The following is an 18,409-nucleotide window of genomic DNA, read 5'->3' as shown; positions in this document are numbered from 1 at the left end:
TCTGAAAACGAAGATAGAAAGGAAATTCTGATCCAAAATTCAAACTGGTACTAGCACTTACACTTTTTTCATTCTGATCTCCTGCTGTTGATGAAATACAAAATGCTTTGATTGCTGCTCACCCAAACAAGTAAATCTCTGAAACATCAAGTTATGCAGTGACGATTTTTGCATGTAAATCTTGGTGGGGCAAACTCAAAAAAATAACTTTGATGCATGCCAGCAAAGCCACTACACAACATAACACAACACTAAACAATACATTAATTGCACTATAACAGTGACAAACGGTGCCCACAAACTGTTAGGACCTACATAAAGCTGTCCAAACAGCAGAGTCCCAACAGCAGTCCCAACACCTTACCACTGCTACACCTGGCTATTAGCGGAGCCTTGTCTGGCAGCGAAACAGTTCATTCAGCCTCATTTACTGCCTTTTAAAAAAACATAGCTGATATGGCTGATTTGTTTAAACAAATGTGGTTTCTACTGACAATTGAGATGTACAAACTATGGCATAAGGGGACGACGAGCGGATAAGAGGCAATCCGTAATTTCGATTAAGACATTAATGAGCGAGCTAGGACGGAATAGTCCAAATAACTATTTGTTTAGCAGTTTTGAAATGTACAGCGACAGAATTCCGAACATGGGCCGTTCTTCCAGTATTTTCCCTGTACACCAAGTCAGAACCATAGGATAAATAAAGGGGGCATATGAGCAGACAATGAAAGCTCTTACAATATTCGATGATTGCATTTCTCTAAAACAGGCTATAGGCTACATGTGCACCACCAAGTCAGAACAGTAGGCGAAGTTGGATGACCGTTCAAAACGTATTTTCCCAGTTGGAGCTCGTTTTATTCAGAGTTCCCAGTTGTCTTAAACTCACTGAAGTCAGATTTCCCAGTTCAGAGTTTCCAGTTGTTTTGAGCACGGCAAAAGTCATGCTGGATTGACAGCATGGCCAATGTTGAATGTTTATCCTTTTAAGCTTGGAAAAGAGACCCTTAAACCCAGACTTGGGACCACACACCCACTCCACTGAATAGCAGGCTAGTGATTGCAGTTAGCCATTGATTCCTTCCAAACCAATCATTGTTGAATTTGCGATTTCCAACTTGTTGTGTAATGTTTATGTCCAGTGGCCGATGAGCACCGATACGTTTTATCTATAATTTCCCTCCATTATTTCTCTTCATATGACAAGGATTGAAAAGGATTTGCCAGTAGATTGTTGACTTGATTCACAATGATGACTACTAGCTTACACTCCACAGAGCTGGGCTTTACGGAAGAGTGGCCAGAAAAAAAGCAATTTCTTTAAGAAAGAAATAAGCAAACATGTTTGGTGTTCGCCAAAAGACATGTGGGAGACTCCCCAAACATATGGAAGAAGGTACTGGTCAGATGAGACTACAATTGAGCTTTTTGGCCATCAAGGAAAATGCTATGTCTGGCGCAAACCCAACACCTCTCATCACCCCGAGAACACCATCCCCACAGTGAAGCATGGTGGTGGCAGCATCATGCTGTGGGGATGTTCTTCATTGGCAGGGACTGGGAAACTGGTCAGAATTGAAGGAATGATGGATGGCGCTGAATAGTTATGCACGCTCAAGTTTTTGTCTTATTTCTTGTTTGTTTCACAATAAAACATATTTTGCATCTTCAAAGTGGTAGGCATGTTGTGTAAATCAAATGATACAAACCCCCAAAAATCTATTTTAATTCCAGGTTGTAAGGCAACAAAATAGGAAAAAAGCCAAGGCACTGTATAACGTGATTTGACATAATTTTATCTGTGGCCAACGACCTTGTGTGACGAGTACTGAGGATACAAAGAGGCAGGACGCAGACATCAACAATGTTACTTGACACTGAGCAAGAGAACAACAAAGAGCGAGGACATGACACTAACAATCACACACAACACAACACTGAACAGTCCAGGGCTACAGTGGGGAGAACAAGTATTTGATACACTGCCGATTTTGCAGGTTTTCCTACTTACAAAGCATGTAGAGGTCTGTAATTTTTATCATAGGTACACTTCAACTGTGAGAGACGGAATCTAAAACAAAAATCCAGAAAATCACATTGTATGATTTTTAAGTAATTAATTTGCATTTTATTGCATGACATAAGTATTTGATCACCTACCAACCATTAAGAATTCCGGCTCTCACAGACCTGTTAGTTTTTCTTTAAGAAGCCCTCCTGTTCTCCACTCATTACCTGTATTAACTGCACCTGTTTGAACTCGTTACCTGTATAAAAGACACCTGTCCACACACTCAATCAAACAGACTCCAACCTCTCCACAATGGCCAAGACCAGAGAGCTGTGTAAGGACATCAGGGATAAAATTGTAGACCTGCACAAGGCTGGGATGGGCTACAGGACAATAGGCAAGCAGCTTGGTGAGAAGGCAACAACTGTTGGCGCAATTATTAGAAAATTGAAGAAGTTCAAGATGACGGTCAATCACCCTCGGTCTGGGGCTCCATGCAAGATCTCACCTCGTGGGGCATCAATGATCATGAGGAAAGTGAGGGATCAGCCCAGAACTACACGGCAGGACCTGGTCAATGACCTGAAGAGAGCTGGGACCACAGTCTCAAAGTAAACCATTAGTAACACACTACGCCATCATGGATTAAAATCCTGCAGCGCACGCAAGGTCCCCCTGCTCAAGCCAGCGCATGTCCAGGCCCGTCTGAAGTTTGCCAATGACCATCTGGATGATCCAGAGGAGGAATGGGAGAAGGTCATGTGGTCTGATGAGACAAAAATGTAGCTTTTTGGTCTAAACTCCACTCGCTGTGTTTGGAGGAAGAAGAAGGATGAGTACAACCCCAAGAACACCATCCCAACCGTGAAGCATGGAGGTGGAAACATCATTCTTTGGGGATGCTTTTCTGCAAAGGGGACAGGACGACTGCACCGTTTTGAGGGGAGGATGAATGGGGCCATGTATCGCGAGATCTTGGCCAACAACCTCCTTCCCTCAGTAAGAGCATTGAAGATGGGTCGTGGCTGGGTCTTCCAGCATGACAACGACCCGAAACACACAGCCAGGGCAACTAAGGAGTGGCTCCGTAAGAAGCATCTCAAGGTCCTGGAGTGGCCTAGCCAGTCTCCAGACCTGAACCCAATAGAAAATCTTTGGAGGGAGCTGAAAGTCTGTATTGCCCAGCGACAGCCCCGGAACCTGAAGGATCTGGAGAAGGTATGGAGGAGTGGGCCAAAATCCCTGCTGCAGTGTGTGCAAACCTGGTCAAGACCTACGGGAAACGTATGATCTCTGTAATTGCAAACAAAGGTTTCTGTACCAAATATGAAGTTCTGCTTTTCTGATGTATCAAATACTTATGTCATGCAATAAAATGCAAATTAATTACTTAAAAATCATACAATGTGATTTTCTGGATTTTTTGTAAGTAGGAAAACCTGAAAAATCGGCAGTGTATCAAATACTTGTTCTCCCCACCGTATATAGGGGTGGTGATGAGATGATCAGGTGCAGGTGCGCTGGAGGTGATTAGGGTGCGTTGGGTTTCCATTCCGGTGTTGCCGAGGTGGTGCGCTCAGACCGGTGGCTCAGTAGACCGGCGAATCAGAGCGCCGGAGCGGAGCAACGGGAGGAGACGTGACACCTTGAGCCTTCTTGGATGGGCAATTTTTTTGCCCAACACTTAGATTTTGCGGTGACGTAGTGTGTCCATGTGTGACAGAACACTGAGCCAATCACGGCGCAAGTAGAGAACATTACCAACCTCTAAGCTCCGTATTTTCCGCTGGCTGCCCCACCACCACAAAAAGCACTGAGCTTGGCTGAAACACCTGCATTTTGGAGCTACCTTACTCAAAATAGCAAAAAAGAGACCAACATTGTATGCGGCTTTATTAACTCAATGATTTATTTTTTATTTTTTACATTGTTTGCAAACTGATATGTGACACGTATTATTGCCAAAATAACATGCAAAACAGGCAATAAAAAAAGTATGTATATATACAGTACCAGTAAAAGGTTTGGACACACCTACTCATTCAAGGGTTTTTCTTTATTTTTTACTATTCTTTACATTGTATAATAATAGTGAAGACATCAAAACTATGAAATAACACATATGGAATCATGTAGTAACCAAAAAAAGTGTTAAACAAATCAAAATATATTTTATATTTGAGATTCTTCAAAGTAGCCACCCTTTGCCTTGATGACAGCTTTGCACACTCTTAGAATTCTCTCAACCAGCTTCATGAGGAATGCTTTTCCAACAGTCTTGAAGGAGTTCCCACAGGGTTTGACTCCTGAGTGGCGCAGTGGTCTAAGGCACTGCATCGCAGTGCTAACTGTGCCACTAGAGATCCTGGTTCGAATCCAGGCTCTGTCGCAGCCGGCCGCGACCGGGAGACTCATGGGCGGCGCACAATTGGCCCAGCATCGTCCAGGGTAGGGGAGGGAATGGCCGGCAGGGATGTAGCTCAGTTGATAGAGCATGGCGTTTGCAACGCCAGGGATGTGGGTTTGATTCCCACGGGGGGCCAGTATAAAAAAATTATTATAATAATATGTATTCACTAACTGTAAGTCGCTCTGGATAAGAGCGTCTGCTAAATGACTAAAATGTAAATGTAAATATGCTGAGCACTTGTTGGCAGCTTTTCCTTCACTCTTCGCTCCAACTCATTCCAAACCATCTCAATTGGGTTGAGGTCGGGTTATTGTGGAGGCCAGGTCATTTGATGCAGCACCCCATCACTCTTTTTCTTGGTCAAATAGCACTTACACAGCCTGGAGGTGTGTTTTGGGTCATTGTCCTGTTGAAAAACAAATGATAGTCCCACTAAGCGCAAACCAGGCATATCGCTGCATAATGCTGTGGTAGCCATGCTGGTTAAGTATGCCTTGAATTCTAAATAAATCACTGACAGTGTCACCAGCAAAGGCGGTTGAAACCAAAAATCTCAAATTTGGACTCATCAGACCAAAGGACAGATTTCCACCGGTCTAATGTCCATTGCTCGTGTTTCTTGGCCCAAGCAAGAATCTTCTTCTTATTGGTGTCCTTTAGTAGTGGTTTCTTTGCAGCAATTTGACCATGAAGGCCTGATTCATGCAGTCTCCTCTGAACAGTTGATGTTGAGATGTGTCTGTTACTTGAACTCTGTGAAGCATTTATTTGGGCTACAATCTGAGGTGCAGTTAACTCTAATAAACTTATCCTCTGCAGCAGAGGTAACTCTGGGTCTTCCTTTCCTGTTGTGGTCCTCATGAGAGCCAGTTTCATCCTAGCGCTTGATGGTTTTTGCAACTACACTTGAAGAAACGTTCAAAGTTCTTGACATTTTCCATATTGACTGACCTTCATGTCTTAAAGTCATGATGGAGTGTTGTTTCTCTTTGCTTATTTGAGCTGTTCTTGCCATAATATGGACTTGGTCTTTTACCAAATAGGGCTATCTTCTGTATACCACCCCTACCTTGACACAACACAACTGATTGGCTCATAGACTTTAAGGAAAGAAATTAACTTTTAACATGGCACACTTGTTAATTGAAATGCATTCCAGGTGACTACCTCATGAAGCTGGTTGAGAGAATGCCAAGAGTGTGCAAAGCTGTCATCAAGGCAAAGGGTGGCTACTTTGAAGAATCTCAAATATAAAATATATTTTGATTTGTTTAACACTTTTTTGGTTACTACATGATTCCATATGTGTTATTCCATAGTTGTGATGTCTTCACTATTATTCTACAATGTTGAAAATTGTTAAAAAATAAAGAAAAACCCTGGAATGAGTAGGTGTGTCCAAACATTTGACTGGTACTGTATATATATATTTATATATATATATATATATATATATATATATATATATATATATTAGCTAAACAGGTGGGGTTCAAAACAGGTGGGGCTTTGACCTGCCCTGAATGACTGGTCGCCACTAAAGTTATGTCTAATTGCTTGGTCAAGGAAATGTCTAAACCAGTGTTTTTGAAGATACACTTCTTTGTGTCTCCTTTGTGTAATAACAGTTTGTGTCCACTAGATGACATAATATGCAAAGGATGTGTTAGTAAAGAAGGATCAGAATGGCAGGGAATGCAGTATGGAATTATTCACTTTTTCAAGAGGATACCCATTTAGGCTCACAACAAATATAGCCCAACAAAACCAACTGATTACATTTAAACAAAGAGCTGCACAGAGCTGAACATTATAAGTATTATAAGTTGGTCCATAATGTGTAACTCTCATGTTTGAATTCATTGCATTGCCTTGAAGGATTATTGAGTGAGGGAGTTATTTGTGTGATACTCTGCGAAGACAAGAGCTTCATTGAAAACGGTTCAGTGTTTGTGAAGACAAGAGCTTAATGGAAAAGGGTTCAGTGTTTTACAAAGCAGGTATGAGAGAATTATTCACAGAAATCATAGCAGACGGTCCTTATTTGTGAGACAGAACTGTTACCACATTGTGATACCAAAGTAGGTCTACCTTTCTTCTATGTTCTTTATGATGTAATATAACTAATATGGATACTGTTTCCCTTTGTGCACTGACTTTCCTCCTTGTTGTTGTTCTATTTCTCATTCATACTTCATATTCTATATTTGATCCACAGGTGAATGGAAAGAAAATGGAATAAGGGGAGAGAGGACAGGTCTTTCTCATATCAAGGTGTGTGTGTGTGTGCGCAACCTGACTTCAGGGCAATTCGTAGGATTTGGTATGTAGATCTTCTCCCTCCATTCAGTATGATATATTGGTATACAATGAGTGTATACACAACTATGACTGTATGATGTACATCCACTGTTAGAATACTCTATTTTAAAGTTGGGGGAGTTCTCATCGCTGCTGCTGAGCAGAGCAGAGCAGAGCGCGTACCCCACATATTAAATGAACCACGCCTGGCCTCGACTAGTCCGACGGCCATATTGAATGTCTTCACAAATCGCCTTACGGTGGATCTCAATTGCACGGTTCACACTCATGTCCGTTCTAACAGGCTTCACGAGAAAATTGGAGGTGACAAGGGTACATGAAATATAGTCGTTTAGTTTACAGTGTGGATAACCTGAAAGCCTTGAATACTCAGGATTTTGTCGGTATTTGAAGCCGTAGTCCTTCACCAGAGGTGAGTTAGTCTGTCTCCTGAGAAGAGCTTCTTCAAGCTGATGAAAAAGGGGCGATTTTTGTGTACTCGACGTGTTGCAAAAGTAGGCAAAGGCAGGCCTTCATTTCAAACTATTACTGATACATTTGTGGGGAAATTAAAACTGTATGAATCTCTGAAAACAGTTTTTTGGAAGATAAGCTACTTTATTATTTGCGCAATAAGAGTTTGCACTTAGCCTAGTGTTGTGCTTTCGTCTGTGACATGCGGTCACATCTATCTCGCGAAGATTTCAAAACTGGACTTATCTTGTTTGCAATAACGTTTTTGTTAGTGTGAAATGCACTGCCTCGTGTTATTAGACCTGAAATGTAGCCTATAATATAATATAAACATAGTGTATCATTATTAGCATGTATAATTTCGTTTCATTAGTTGGGTTTCCTGTTACAATGTAGCATTGGCGCGTTTCGAAGGTTGTCATCTATTGTAAAGGGAAGGGCGGGCCGGTGAGTAGTGTAACCAGTGTTGCATTGGTTGAAACAATATTGCTCAACGCTATCAGGGTCTATAAATGACAGCCTACAAATAATTCCGTTATTTTCAACAGGCGCCAATACTTAAGTACCCCAGGGCATTACACACACCGGTCCAACCCAACGTTTTTTACGCATGACATTTATTTTTTGCAGGAAATAATCAGCAGCTGTACATAAGTGCGTTCAGGCACACTGAACTTCTCGGTCCTGTCTAAGGTACTAAACTTAACTCAATTTACCATCTGTTTGAAACATATGTTGAGGGACATTAATGCCAATGATCTGGTGGATTTGGGTTCTTTGAATTGCCTACATGGTAGCCAGTCATTTTTAAGAAACATGAACTTTTGAAATGAACCAAATATTGGGAGTGTTTGCTCAGGACTCAATGCACTGCATCAAATCAAAGTGTAATAATAATAATAATATGCCATTTAGCAGACGCTTTTATCCAAAGCGACTTACAGTCATGCGTGCATACATTTTTACATATGGGTGGTCCCGGGGATTGAACCCACTACCCTGGCGTTACAAGCGCCATGCTCTACCAATTGACCTACAGAGGACCACGTGTAGCAAAATGCGTGTGCTTCTAGCTCCCACAGTGCAGTAATATCTAACAATTTCACAACGTATACCCAATACACACAAAAAAGTAAGGAATGGGATTTAAGAATATATACATATATGGACAAGCAATGACAGAGCGGCATGGACTAAGATACAGAATAATATTATAGAATAGAATGCAGTATATACATATGAGATGAGTGACTAGTGTTCCATTTCTTAAAGTGGCCAGTGATTTCAATAGGCAGCAGCAGCCTCTAATGCGCTAGTGATGGCTATTTAACAGTCTGATGGCCTTGAGATAGAAGCTGTTTTTCATTCTCTCGGTCCCAGCTTTGATGCACCTGTACTGACCTCGCCTTCTGGATGATAGCAGGGTGAACAGGCAGTGGCTCATTTTTACATTTTAGTCATTTAGCAGACGCTCTTATCCAGAGCGACTTACAGTTAGTGAGTGCATACATTATTATCTATTATTCTTTTTATTTTATTTAATTTTTTTATTACTGGCCACCCGTGGGAAACGAACCCACAACCCTGGCGTTGCAAACGCCATGCTCTACCAACTGAGCTACATCCCTGCCGGCCATTCCCTCCCCTACCCTGAACGACGCTGGGCCAATTGTGCGCCGCCCCACAATTGGGCTCGAGTGGTTGATGTCCTTGATTATCTTTTTGGCCTTCCTGTGACATCAGAGGTGCACACAATGTTACAACTTATCACTGACCGTCTGATTGGGCCGGGAAGATACCAGTATCGTGTTATTGTTAGTGTCATGGCAAGGAAACAAAACATGAAGTAGATTTAACTTCTCTCCATCCCTCACCCAAAAGACTCAGGCTTTTCTGTTTACATCTACGCGGGCCGGCACCCGTGTCTCACTGGGCCATGGGTCCGGCTGACCTACTCTCACTTGGGGCCAAAGCCAGGCCACTGGTACTTTTCAGCAGTCGTTTACATAACAATGGCTAACTATGAACTTTAACACCTTTCCACAAAGCAACTGTTTTGATTATGCAGAGGTTGTTGATTCTGCTCTTCACAAGTCCTCATTGTCAGCCCTAGCTTTGGAAACATCAGTATACACTAAGTGTAAAGGCGTCATCATACTTCAGTTCGGCTGGCACCTACCCGAACTCGGCTGGTTGAACCGAACGAGTGTGCTCGCATACTCACTTACAAGACCTTTGCTTGAAAAACAAGAAAAAAGTGGCAATAGTAGTTTGTCCATCTTGAGACGCCATAGACAATATACTCGTCCTCAAAATTGTCTGAATTAATCTAAGATAACTCAAGAAATCTGTAATAAGTGTTTGACAAGGAGATATTAGTTGTGCAATTTTACATCTAAGATTTTTGGTGCAGTATTTCTCAAGTGAAAAAATTTGCACGAAAACGAGTCGTGTCTTGTTGAATGGCAACAAACACTTCATTGAAGAATCCCTAATGTTGACCAATCACCTACGAAGGGGCCTAGACTTCAGCTGCCTACTTCGGCTTGCCTCGAAAAATGTTTGTGTGCATGAACAACCGAAAACAAACCTTGCCGAAGACCAAAACAAACAAAGTCACAAAATGTTGTCATAATATATTGTTGGATTGTAGAAGTGGCGCCGGAGAAGATGGCTGCCATTTTACAGCCCTCTAACCAATTGTACTATTGTGTGTTTTTTTGCGTTATTTGTAATTTATTCCAGCGTCCAAATAATTGTACCTGTTCAGGTGCCGAAAATCTTTGTGCTTCTTCACATGAAGTTGACATATCTGAGCATACATTTGCACCATATTCAGTAGTAGGCTGCAAGGCACAGAAAAGAAAATATTGTCATATTTAATCCAAAGCACATCTCTGCTATTTCTGTTTTAAAAAATGCAGCATAGCAAATCCAGAGCTCCAATCACAACACCTGTTTTCTGTAAAGATGCAGACTTAGGCCAATCTTTGCTAAAAATGTATTTTATTTATTTAACAGAAAATAGAAGTTGCACACCCTCAATACCCCTGTCAGCCCTGTTTGTTATGGATGAAATATGACAATTTAGAGTCTTAAGTACCTGCTTCATTCAAGATGAGAAAACGAGCTGGTACAAACTAGCTAGCCAAATCTTATATTAACCAGTAATACAAAATACGCCCACACATTTTAAAACGTTAGCTGTCACCTTGAGGCTTGATTATTGAACATGTCCTCAACTCAAATAAGCATCAGAAATTGTCCTTATTTAGCATATAAAAAACCATATCAAGATCCTGATGTGGACCTCAGTCACCTCAGCATATGCATTGTTTGTGCTGAGAAAATATACTATGTAGTCCTACTGTCAGAATTTGTCCTCATAGAGAAAATAAGATGTCTACATAGGCCTATCTCAAGATAGCTAATGAGTCAATATCTGGCCATACCATGTATGATATCCAGAGGGAATACGAAAATGATATGTGCATGAAAGAAAAATATGAATTTCATATTTGAGAAATTATTGAGCATATGGTGAAAACTCAGAAATGCATCAGAAATCGTCCTTATTTTCAGCATATTAAAAAGCAAATCAAGATCCGGATATGGAACTCAGCCAAGAAAAGCATATCTGGAATCAATATAGCTTATTATCTTGAATGTGCTGAGAAAACACATATGCAATGTATACGGTCAGTATTTGTCAACATGAAGAGAGAAAATAGGATGTCACATACACTACCAGTCAAAAGTTTGGACACATCTACTCATTCAAGGGTTTTTCTTAATTTTTTTACATTTTTTTACATTGTAGATTAATAGTGAAAACTATGAAATGACACATGGAATCATGTAGTAACCAAAAAATGGTTCAACAAATCAAAATATATTTTATATTTGACAGCTATGCACATTCTTGGCATTCTCTCAACCAGCTTCACCTGGAATGCTTTTCCAACAGTCTTGAAGGAGTTTCCACATATGCTGAGCACTCTTTGGCTGCCAGCTGAATTAAGTACTGCAGTGCATCTCCTCCTCATGGACTGCTCCAGATTTGCCAGTTCTTGCTGTGAGATGTTACCCCACTCTTCCACCAAGGCACCTGCAAGTTCCCTGACATTTCTGGGGGGAATGGCCCTAGCCCTCACCCTCCGATCCAACAGGTCCCAGACGTGCTCAATTGGATTGAGATCCTGGTTCTTCGCTGGCCATGGCAGAACACTGACATTCCTGTCTTGCAGGAAATCACGCACAGAACGAGCCTGCAGGAAGGGTACCACATGAGGGAGGAGGATGTCTTTCCTGTAACGCACAGCGTTGAGATTGCCTGCAATGACAACAAGCTCAGTCCGATGATGCTGTGACACACCGCCCCAGACCATGACGGACCCTCCACCTCTAAATCAATCCCGCTCCAGAGTACAGGCCTCGGTGTAACGCTCATTCCTTCGACGATAAACGCAAATCTGACCATCACCGCTGGTGAGACAAAACCGCGACTCGTCAGTGAAGAGCACTTTTCGCCAGTCCTGTCTGGTCCAGCGACGGTGGGTTTGTGCCCATAGGCAACGTTGTTGCCGGTGATGTCTGGTGAGGACCTTCCTTAAAACAGGCCTACAAGCCCTCAGTCCAGCCTCTCTCAGCCTATTGCAGACAGTCTGAGCACTGATGGAGGGATTGTGCGTTCCTGGTGTAACTCGGGCAGTTGTTGTTGCCATCCTGTACCTGTCCTGCAGGTGTGATGTTCGGATGTACCGATCCTGTGCAGGTGTTGTTACACATGGTCTGCCACTGCGAGGACGATCAGCTGTCCGTCCTGTCTCCCTGTAGCACTGTCTTAGGCGTCTCACAGTACGGACATTGCAATTTATTGCCCTGGCCACATCTGCAGTCTTCATGCCTCCTTGCAGCATGCCTAAGGCACGTTCACGCAGATGAGCAGGGACCTTGGGCATCTTTCTTTTGGTGTTTTTCAGAGTCAGTAGAAAGGCCTCTTTAGTGTCCTAAGTTTTCATAACTGTGACCTTAATTGCCTACCGTCTGTAAGCTGTTGGTGTCTTAACGACCGTTCCACAGGTGCATGTTCATTAATTGTTTATGGTTCATTGAACAAGCATGGGAAACAGTGTTTAAACCCTTTACAATGAAGATCTGTGAAGTTATTTGGATTTCTACGAATTATCTTTGAAAGACAGGGTCCTGAAAAAGGGACGTTTCTTTTTTTGCTGAGTTTATGACAAGGATTAAAAAGGATTTGCCAGTAGATTGTCAACTTGATTGATGATGATGACTGCTAGCTAAGATTTTGAAAGTATGATGTTTACATGTTCAGTCCAATCAAAGCTACTTTAGATATAACGTGATTTTATGTAATTTTATCTGTGGCAAATGACCTTGAGCCTTCTTGAATGGGTACTTCTAATGTAACTCTATGGCAGCACCCAAGGGGCTTGAATCTTCAAGCTCTACCCTTAGACTTGGTGGTGACGTAGTGTCCCCATGAGTGACAGAACACTGAGCCAATCACGGCGCAACTAGAGAACATTACCAACACCTACCTACGCTCCGTATATTCCGCTGGCTACCCCAACACCACAGAAAGCACTGGGCTAGGATGAAATACCTGCATTTTGGAGATGCTTTACTCAAGAAAGCAAAAAAGAGACCATGGTTGTATGCGGCTTTATTAACTCAATGTTTTTTTACATTGTTTGCAAACTGATATGTGACACGTATTAATGCCAAAATAACATGCAAAACAGGCAAGCGAACATTGTGGGGGCTCAAAGGAGCCCCACCTGCCCAGAATGACGTCGCCACTGCTCAAGAAATTGAATGAGTCCATATCCGGCCATAGGATATGTCCATGTGTGATATTCGGAGTAATCCCAATATCATATACAGTGCATTCGAAAAGTTTTCAGACCCCTTGACTTTTTCCACATTTTGTTACGTTACAGCCTTATTCAAAAATTTATAAGGATATAAAAAAAATTATCCATCTACACATAATACACCGTAATGACAAAGCAAAAAACAGGGTTTTAGAAATTTTTCCACATTTATTACAAATAAAAAAACTGAAATAACATTTACATACGTTTTCAGACCCTTTACTCAGTATTTTGTTGAAGCACCTTTGGCAGCGATTACAGCCTCAAGTCTTCTTTGGTATAACGCTACAAGCTTAGCACAACTGTATTTGGGGAGTTTCTCCCATTCTTCTCTGCAGATCCTCTCAAGCTCTGTCAAGTTGGATGGGGAGCGTCGCTGCACAGCTATTTTCAGGTCTGGTTCAATCAGGTTCAAGTCTGGGCTCTGGCTCGGCCACTCAAGGACATTCAGAGACTTGTCCCGAAGCCACTCCTGCGTTGTCTTAGGATGTGTACTTAGGGTCGTTGTCCTGTTGGAAGGTGAACCTTCACCCCAGTCTGAGGTCCTGAGCGCTCTGGAGCAGGTTTTCATCAAGGATCTCTCTGTACTTTGCTCCGTTAATCTTTCTCTCGATCCTGACTAGTCTCCCAGTCCCTGCCGCTGAAAAACATCCCCACAGCATGATGCTGCCACCACCATGCTTCACCTTAGGGATGGTGCCAGGTTTCCTCCAGACGTGACGCTTGGCATTCAGGCCAAAGAGTTCAATCTTGGTTTCATCAGACCATAGAATCTTGTTTCTCATGGTCTGAGAGTCCTTTAGGTGCCTTTTGGAAAACTCCAAGCGGGCTGTCATGTTCCTTTTACTGAGGAGTGGCTTTCGTCTGGCCACTCTACCATAAAGGCCTGATTGGTGGAGTGCTGCAGAGATGGTTGTCCTTCTGGAAGGTTCTCCCATCTCCACAGAGGCCCTTCTCCCCCGATTGCTCAGTTTGGCCGGGCGGCCAGCTCTAGGAAGAGTCTTGGTGGTTCCAAACTTCTTCCATTAAAGAATGATGGAGGCCACTGTGTTGTTAGGGACCTTCAATGCTGCATACATTTCTTGGTACCCTTCCCAGATCTGTCTCTCGACACAATCCTGTCTTGGAGCTCTACAGACAATTCCTTCGACCTCATGGCTTGGTTTTTGCTCTTACATGCACTGTCAACTGTGGGACCTTAATATAGACCGGTGTGTTCCTTTCCAAATCATGTCCAATCAATTGAGTTTATCACAGGTGGACTCCAATCAAGTTGTAGAAACATCTCAAGGATGATCAATGGAAACAGGATGCACCTGAGGTCAATTTCGAGTCTCATAGCAAAGGGTCTGAATACTTATGTAAATAAGGTATTTCAGTTTTTTATACATTTGCAAACATTTCTAAAAACCTGTTTTCGCTTTGTCATTATGGGGTATTGTGTGTAGATGGATGAGGATAAAAAAAATTAAAATAAAAATCAATTTTAGTATAATGCTGTAACGTAACAAAATGTGGAAAAAGTCAAGGGTTCTGAATACTTTCCGAATGCACTGTATGTCTAAAAGACACATCTGGATTCAGAATTTGTCCGGATATGGTGCAAATCCACAAAACTCAAAATATGCATTGGAAATGGTCTTTATTCTCAAAATCAAAAACGTGTCATGTAAAGATATCCCCTGGTATGGACCCTTTTCGCCCAGTGCAGCAATAGTACATATGACTGGCGGCTGAGAGATGATGCTAAAGCCTTGGAGGGCTGAAATTGAATAGACCCCTCAGTCCCATGTTTTATTGTCTCCCAGGCAACCGTTCTATATTTGGGTCAGGCATAATCAACCTTACATCTTCTCACCAGGTGATTCAAGTCATCAGATTACACTACCACTGCACTCTTTACTGAAACAGCAACTTGATCAAACACGTAGTTTCTATGTGGTTGATACTATTCCATTACTCCATTCCAGCCATTATTGTGAGCGGTCCTACCCTCAGCAGCCTCCTGTAAATCACAGGTAATCCAAATTATCAACATAACTCACAAAAAGTTGGCTTTCATGATAGACAAACTAGAGCAGAAACGGACAAAAGGACGAGCACTATCAAATTAGAAATGAGTAGATACAGTGCCTATCATAAGTATTCACCCTCCTTGGATCCCGAAAACTCTACATGTTATTGCTGCTGGGAAAGTACTTTAGACTATCAGTGAGTTATTGGAGATTTCTCTGTGCAGCAATTGTTTTAGTAACGTCTATCTTATATTTTATTCTCTATTTGTCATTTGGTGACCCTGACACCACAGTGACAATATCAATGTCACCCTCTCCCTACCCACTGTCCCAAACTCCCGTTCCTCTCTTTCATCCAGTCCCCTTTGCCCTGGTTTTTCTCCATCTCACCCAGACGTTGCATCAGCGGTTCTACCTGCATTAGATCTGCTACAATGTCCCCATAACTGAACTGATCTTCTGTCCCCCAGGTCCTGTGGAACAGAGAAGCGATCCGTACTGTGACAGAGTTGTCTTCTCAGCTGCCAGGTGAAGGGAGGAGAGGAGACAAACATGCCGAAACCGGTAAGACCTCAGAAACTGAACTATGAACTGAATTATAATGCAGTGGAAAGGACGAGATGAGCAATTCAAAACCATCTGTGGTCTTCATTGGTCAGACTGCTTCCTGTCCAGTTGATGGGAGCTTAGTTTGTACTGCTGGCAACACGAGGGATGTGGGTTCACTTCCTACTTGGGCCACATGCACTGACCTGACTGTTGACTGTCTGTAAGATGCTCTGGATAAGACTAGTGTCTTGAGTGTACAGGAAGTGTGTATGTGCTTGTACCGCCCACCCTCCTTCACCCTTGCCCTTGATGGTTCCCTTCCAAGACCCATGGTGTGATGTAGTGTAGGCCTGTGTGTATGTCTGCCTCCCAGGCTCTCAGCCCATCTCAGACACAGACACAGGGCCAGAGGCTCTGCAACACTACTGCTATTGTTTCCAGCTAATTGAACAGAGGAATACCAGGGCCTTCTGCTGTACAAGAGACGCCAAAACAAACCATTCAATGCAGTGCATGGTGTCAGATATCCATTGAACATTCTCACTGTTTCTCTGTTCATGTCTTAAGATGCAGGTCGGGACATGGAGTTAGAGGATGAGTCGTGTGGTTCTATTGCACAACTCCTGCTTTGATTTGATGCTTAGTTATGATGAGGGGTTGATTTACGGTCCCTGGAGGAAAACATTGTAGGGGAGGGAGCGTTTTGGAAGTCCTGGTAAGGGATCTGTTCTTGCCTGAGACTAGCTCTTGTCAAATTATTAAGATGGCAGCTGGCTATACTCACTAGAGCTCACAGTCCCAACACAGCTCACAGTCCCAACACAGCTCACAGTCCCAACACAGCTCACAGTCCCAACACAGCTCACAGTCCCAACACAGCTCACAGTCCCAACACAGCTCACAGTCCCAACACAGCTCACAGTCCCAACACAGCTCACAGCAGCAGCAGGCCAGGCATCCTTTTTCTATTAGGACAATGTCACTGTCAAAGGCACTAGAGAATAGTATGTCCCCTAGAGTTTGTCAGCCACCCAGGGGCCACACAAAGGCCCACGGTACCAGTTTAAAAAAAGAATGGAAGTATATATGGAGATAGTTTAGTGCCTAAAATAAGGTGATAAATACATGTCAAAAAGTAGTTTCCTGATCTTTCTTATAGCTCTCAGATATAGGACAGACACTTCAGAACAAACTTCCTTTTGATTTTTTTGGGGGGACTATCTGTTACATGTAGTGAATCTGTTATTCAATGTTTCTATTGGCTAATAGCAGTAATGCCAAATTCAATGTTTGATCCAATCTTTTTTTTTGGGGGGGGATACCTTAAGGTGATTAGACTCTAGACGGTTAACCCAGCTACAATTCATGATGGGGTTAATTAACCTGTTTAAAATTCAGCAGCTGAATGAAATTGCACTGAGGATGGAACATTTAAAATGTTCAAAATGGCTTTGGGAAGTGAAACTGCTCATAACTCTGAATGGCAGGCTGCTAAGGAGTGCTTGTTTTGTATCCCAGGCCAGGCCTGTGTTTTGCTGTGCTGGTAGCCCACCTCTGGGACAGCGGTAACAGTGTGACGTGAGGGGGGGTGGGGTAGCCTATACTGAATAACCTGCATTATTCATTGGACATAAGAACTGCCACTCTCTGACCAAGTCCCCCCCTCCCTTCCCGTGAGCTCGGCGGGGGGTGTTTATGACCCGACAGACCCCACAGGAAGGGGCCCCTGCAGGGACGTGCCTGTTTTCTCTGCCTAGTTTTGTTTGCTGCATAAGGGCCTGAGTGTGAATTGGGCCCATATAAATGGGAGAGCTGTGTCAACATCCTGTGGAAGGAGGGTAAGGGGAGGAGTAGGGGGACGGGCTGTAAGTGTGTGTGTGGGGGGGGGCTTTGTTTTCCGCTCTATCAATTCAATTCAATTTCAATTTAAGGGCTTTATTGGCATGGGAAAAGTAAGTTAACATTGCCAAAGCAATGTTAACATACTCTGTCTGATCTGTCTGCTAGTGAACGCTCTGCAAGGCCAAAGTGAGCACTGAGGGCCGTGGTGAGCTCTGTCATATCACATAGATAAACCAACACCAACAACACAAAGTTGGAGCAGCACCCATTATCCTCACTCCTGCCTGTTGAAGTCCAAACGAACTGACTGGCCCCTAGTTAACATTCCAGCCTGCCCAGTCCAGGGCTGCGTTCAGTATGTAAAAATGTAATAGAATGTTCAATTGAACTGATACAGTGCTGTACTGAACGACCAGTTGAAAAACAGGGAGGGGTTGGATTGTGCGTTCAAAATGCACTGCTGCCCTTTAAATATCACTCATTGCTTCAAGCCACACCCGACACACCCACCGAACAGTGCAAACGTATCTCAGTCTGTTCAAGTACATACCAGAACGTTTTGGGAAAATGTTGTTCAGTACAAACTGTTCCGCAACGTAGCAAACGTTCACGCCAACTGAACGCACCCCTGGTCTATGCGTCTGAGTGGAGCGCCTCCTGATCCTGTGCTCTGTTGGCAAGCACCTGACCTCATCCTGAGTACGTGTGTAGGTGGGGATTCCTCTCCTCCCTCCCCAGTAGGGGGGTTAATCAGCCGGACAGACAGCTGCTCAGTGCCCAGCGGGCCAGATTAGCAGCTCCTCTCTGACTAAAGGAGAGCAGTCCTGTGTGTGTGTGTGTGTGTGTGTGTGTGTACGCCTGCGCGAGTGACGCCTGTCTGAGGCCTCCTCTCCTCTCAGCAAAG

At 43.1% G+C, this 18,409-nt stretch overlaps 1 protein-coding gene across 4 annotated transcripts in view; it reads left to right on the top strand.

The window, feature by feature from the left end:
- The first annotated feature begins 6,363 nt into the window (after positions 1-6,363).
- Positions 6,364-18,409, top strand: part of LOC121559441 (radixin) — a 29,084-nt gene continuing 17,038 nt past the window's right edge. For 2 of the 4 annotated variants that reach the window (XM_041872675.2, XM_041872671.2), the window contains exons 1-2: positions 6,938-7,158; positions 15,585-15,678. In XM_041872675.2, coding sequence (XP_041728609.1) covers positions 15,667-15,678 — 12 coding nt within the window. In that variant the 5' untranslated portion in view covers positions 6,938-7,158; positions 15,585-15,666. Of the gene's footprint in view, positions 6,425-6,642; positions 6,699-6,937; positions 7,159-7,829; positions 7,893-15,584; positions 15,679-18,409 lie in introns of those variants that run through there. The other 2 variants (XM_041872674.2, XM_041872673.2) reach the window with 2 other exon arrangements.

This window comes from Coregonus clupeaformis, chromosome 16 (assembly GCF_020615455.1).
Source record: "Coregonus clupeaformis isolate EN_2021a chromosome 16, ASM2061545v1, whole genome shotgun sequence".
Lineage (NCBI taxonomy): Eukaryota > Metazoa > Chordata > Actinopteri > Salmoniformes > Salmonidae > Coregonus > Coregonus clupeaformis.
The sequence above is the reverse complement of the archived record's forward strand: the minus strand, read 5'-3'. Positions and strand labels throughout refer to the sequence as shown.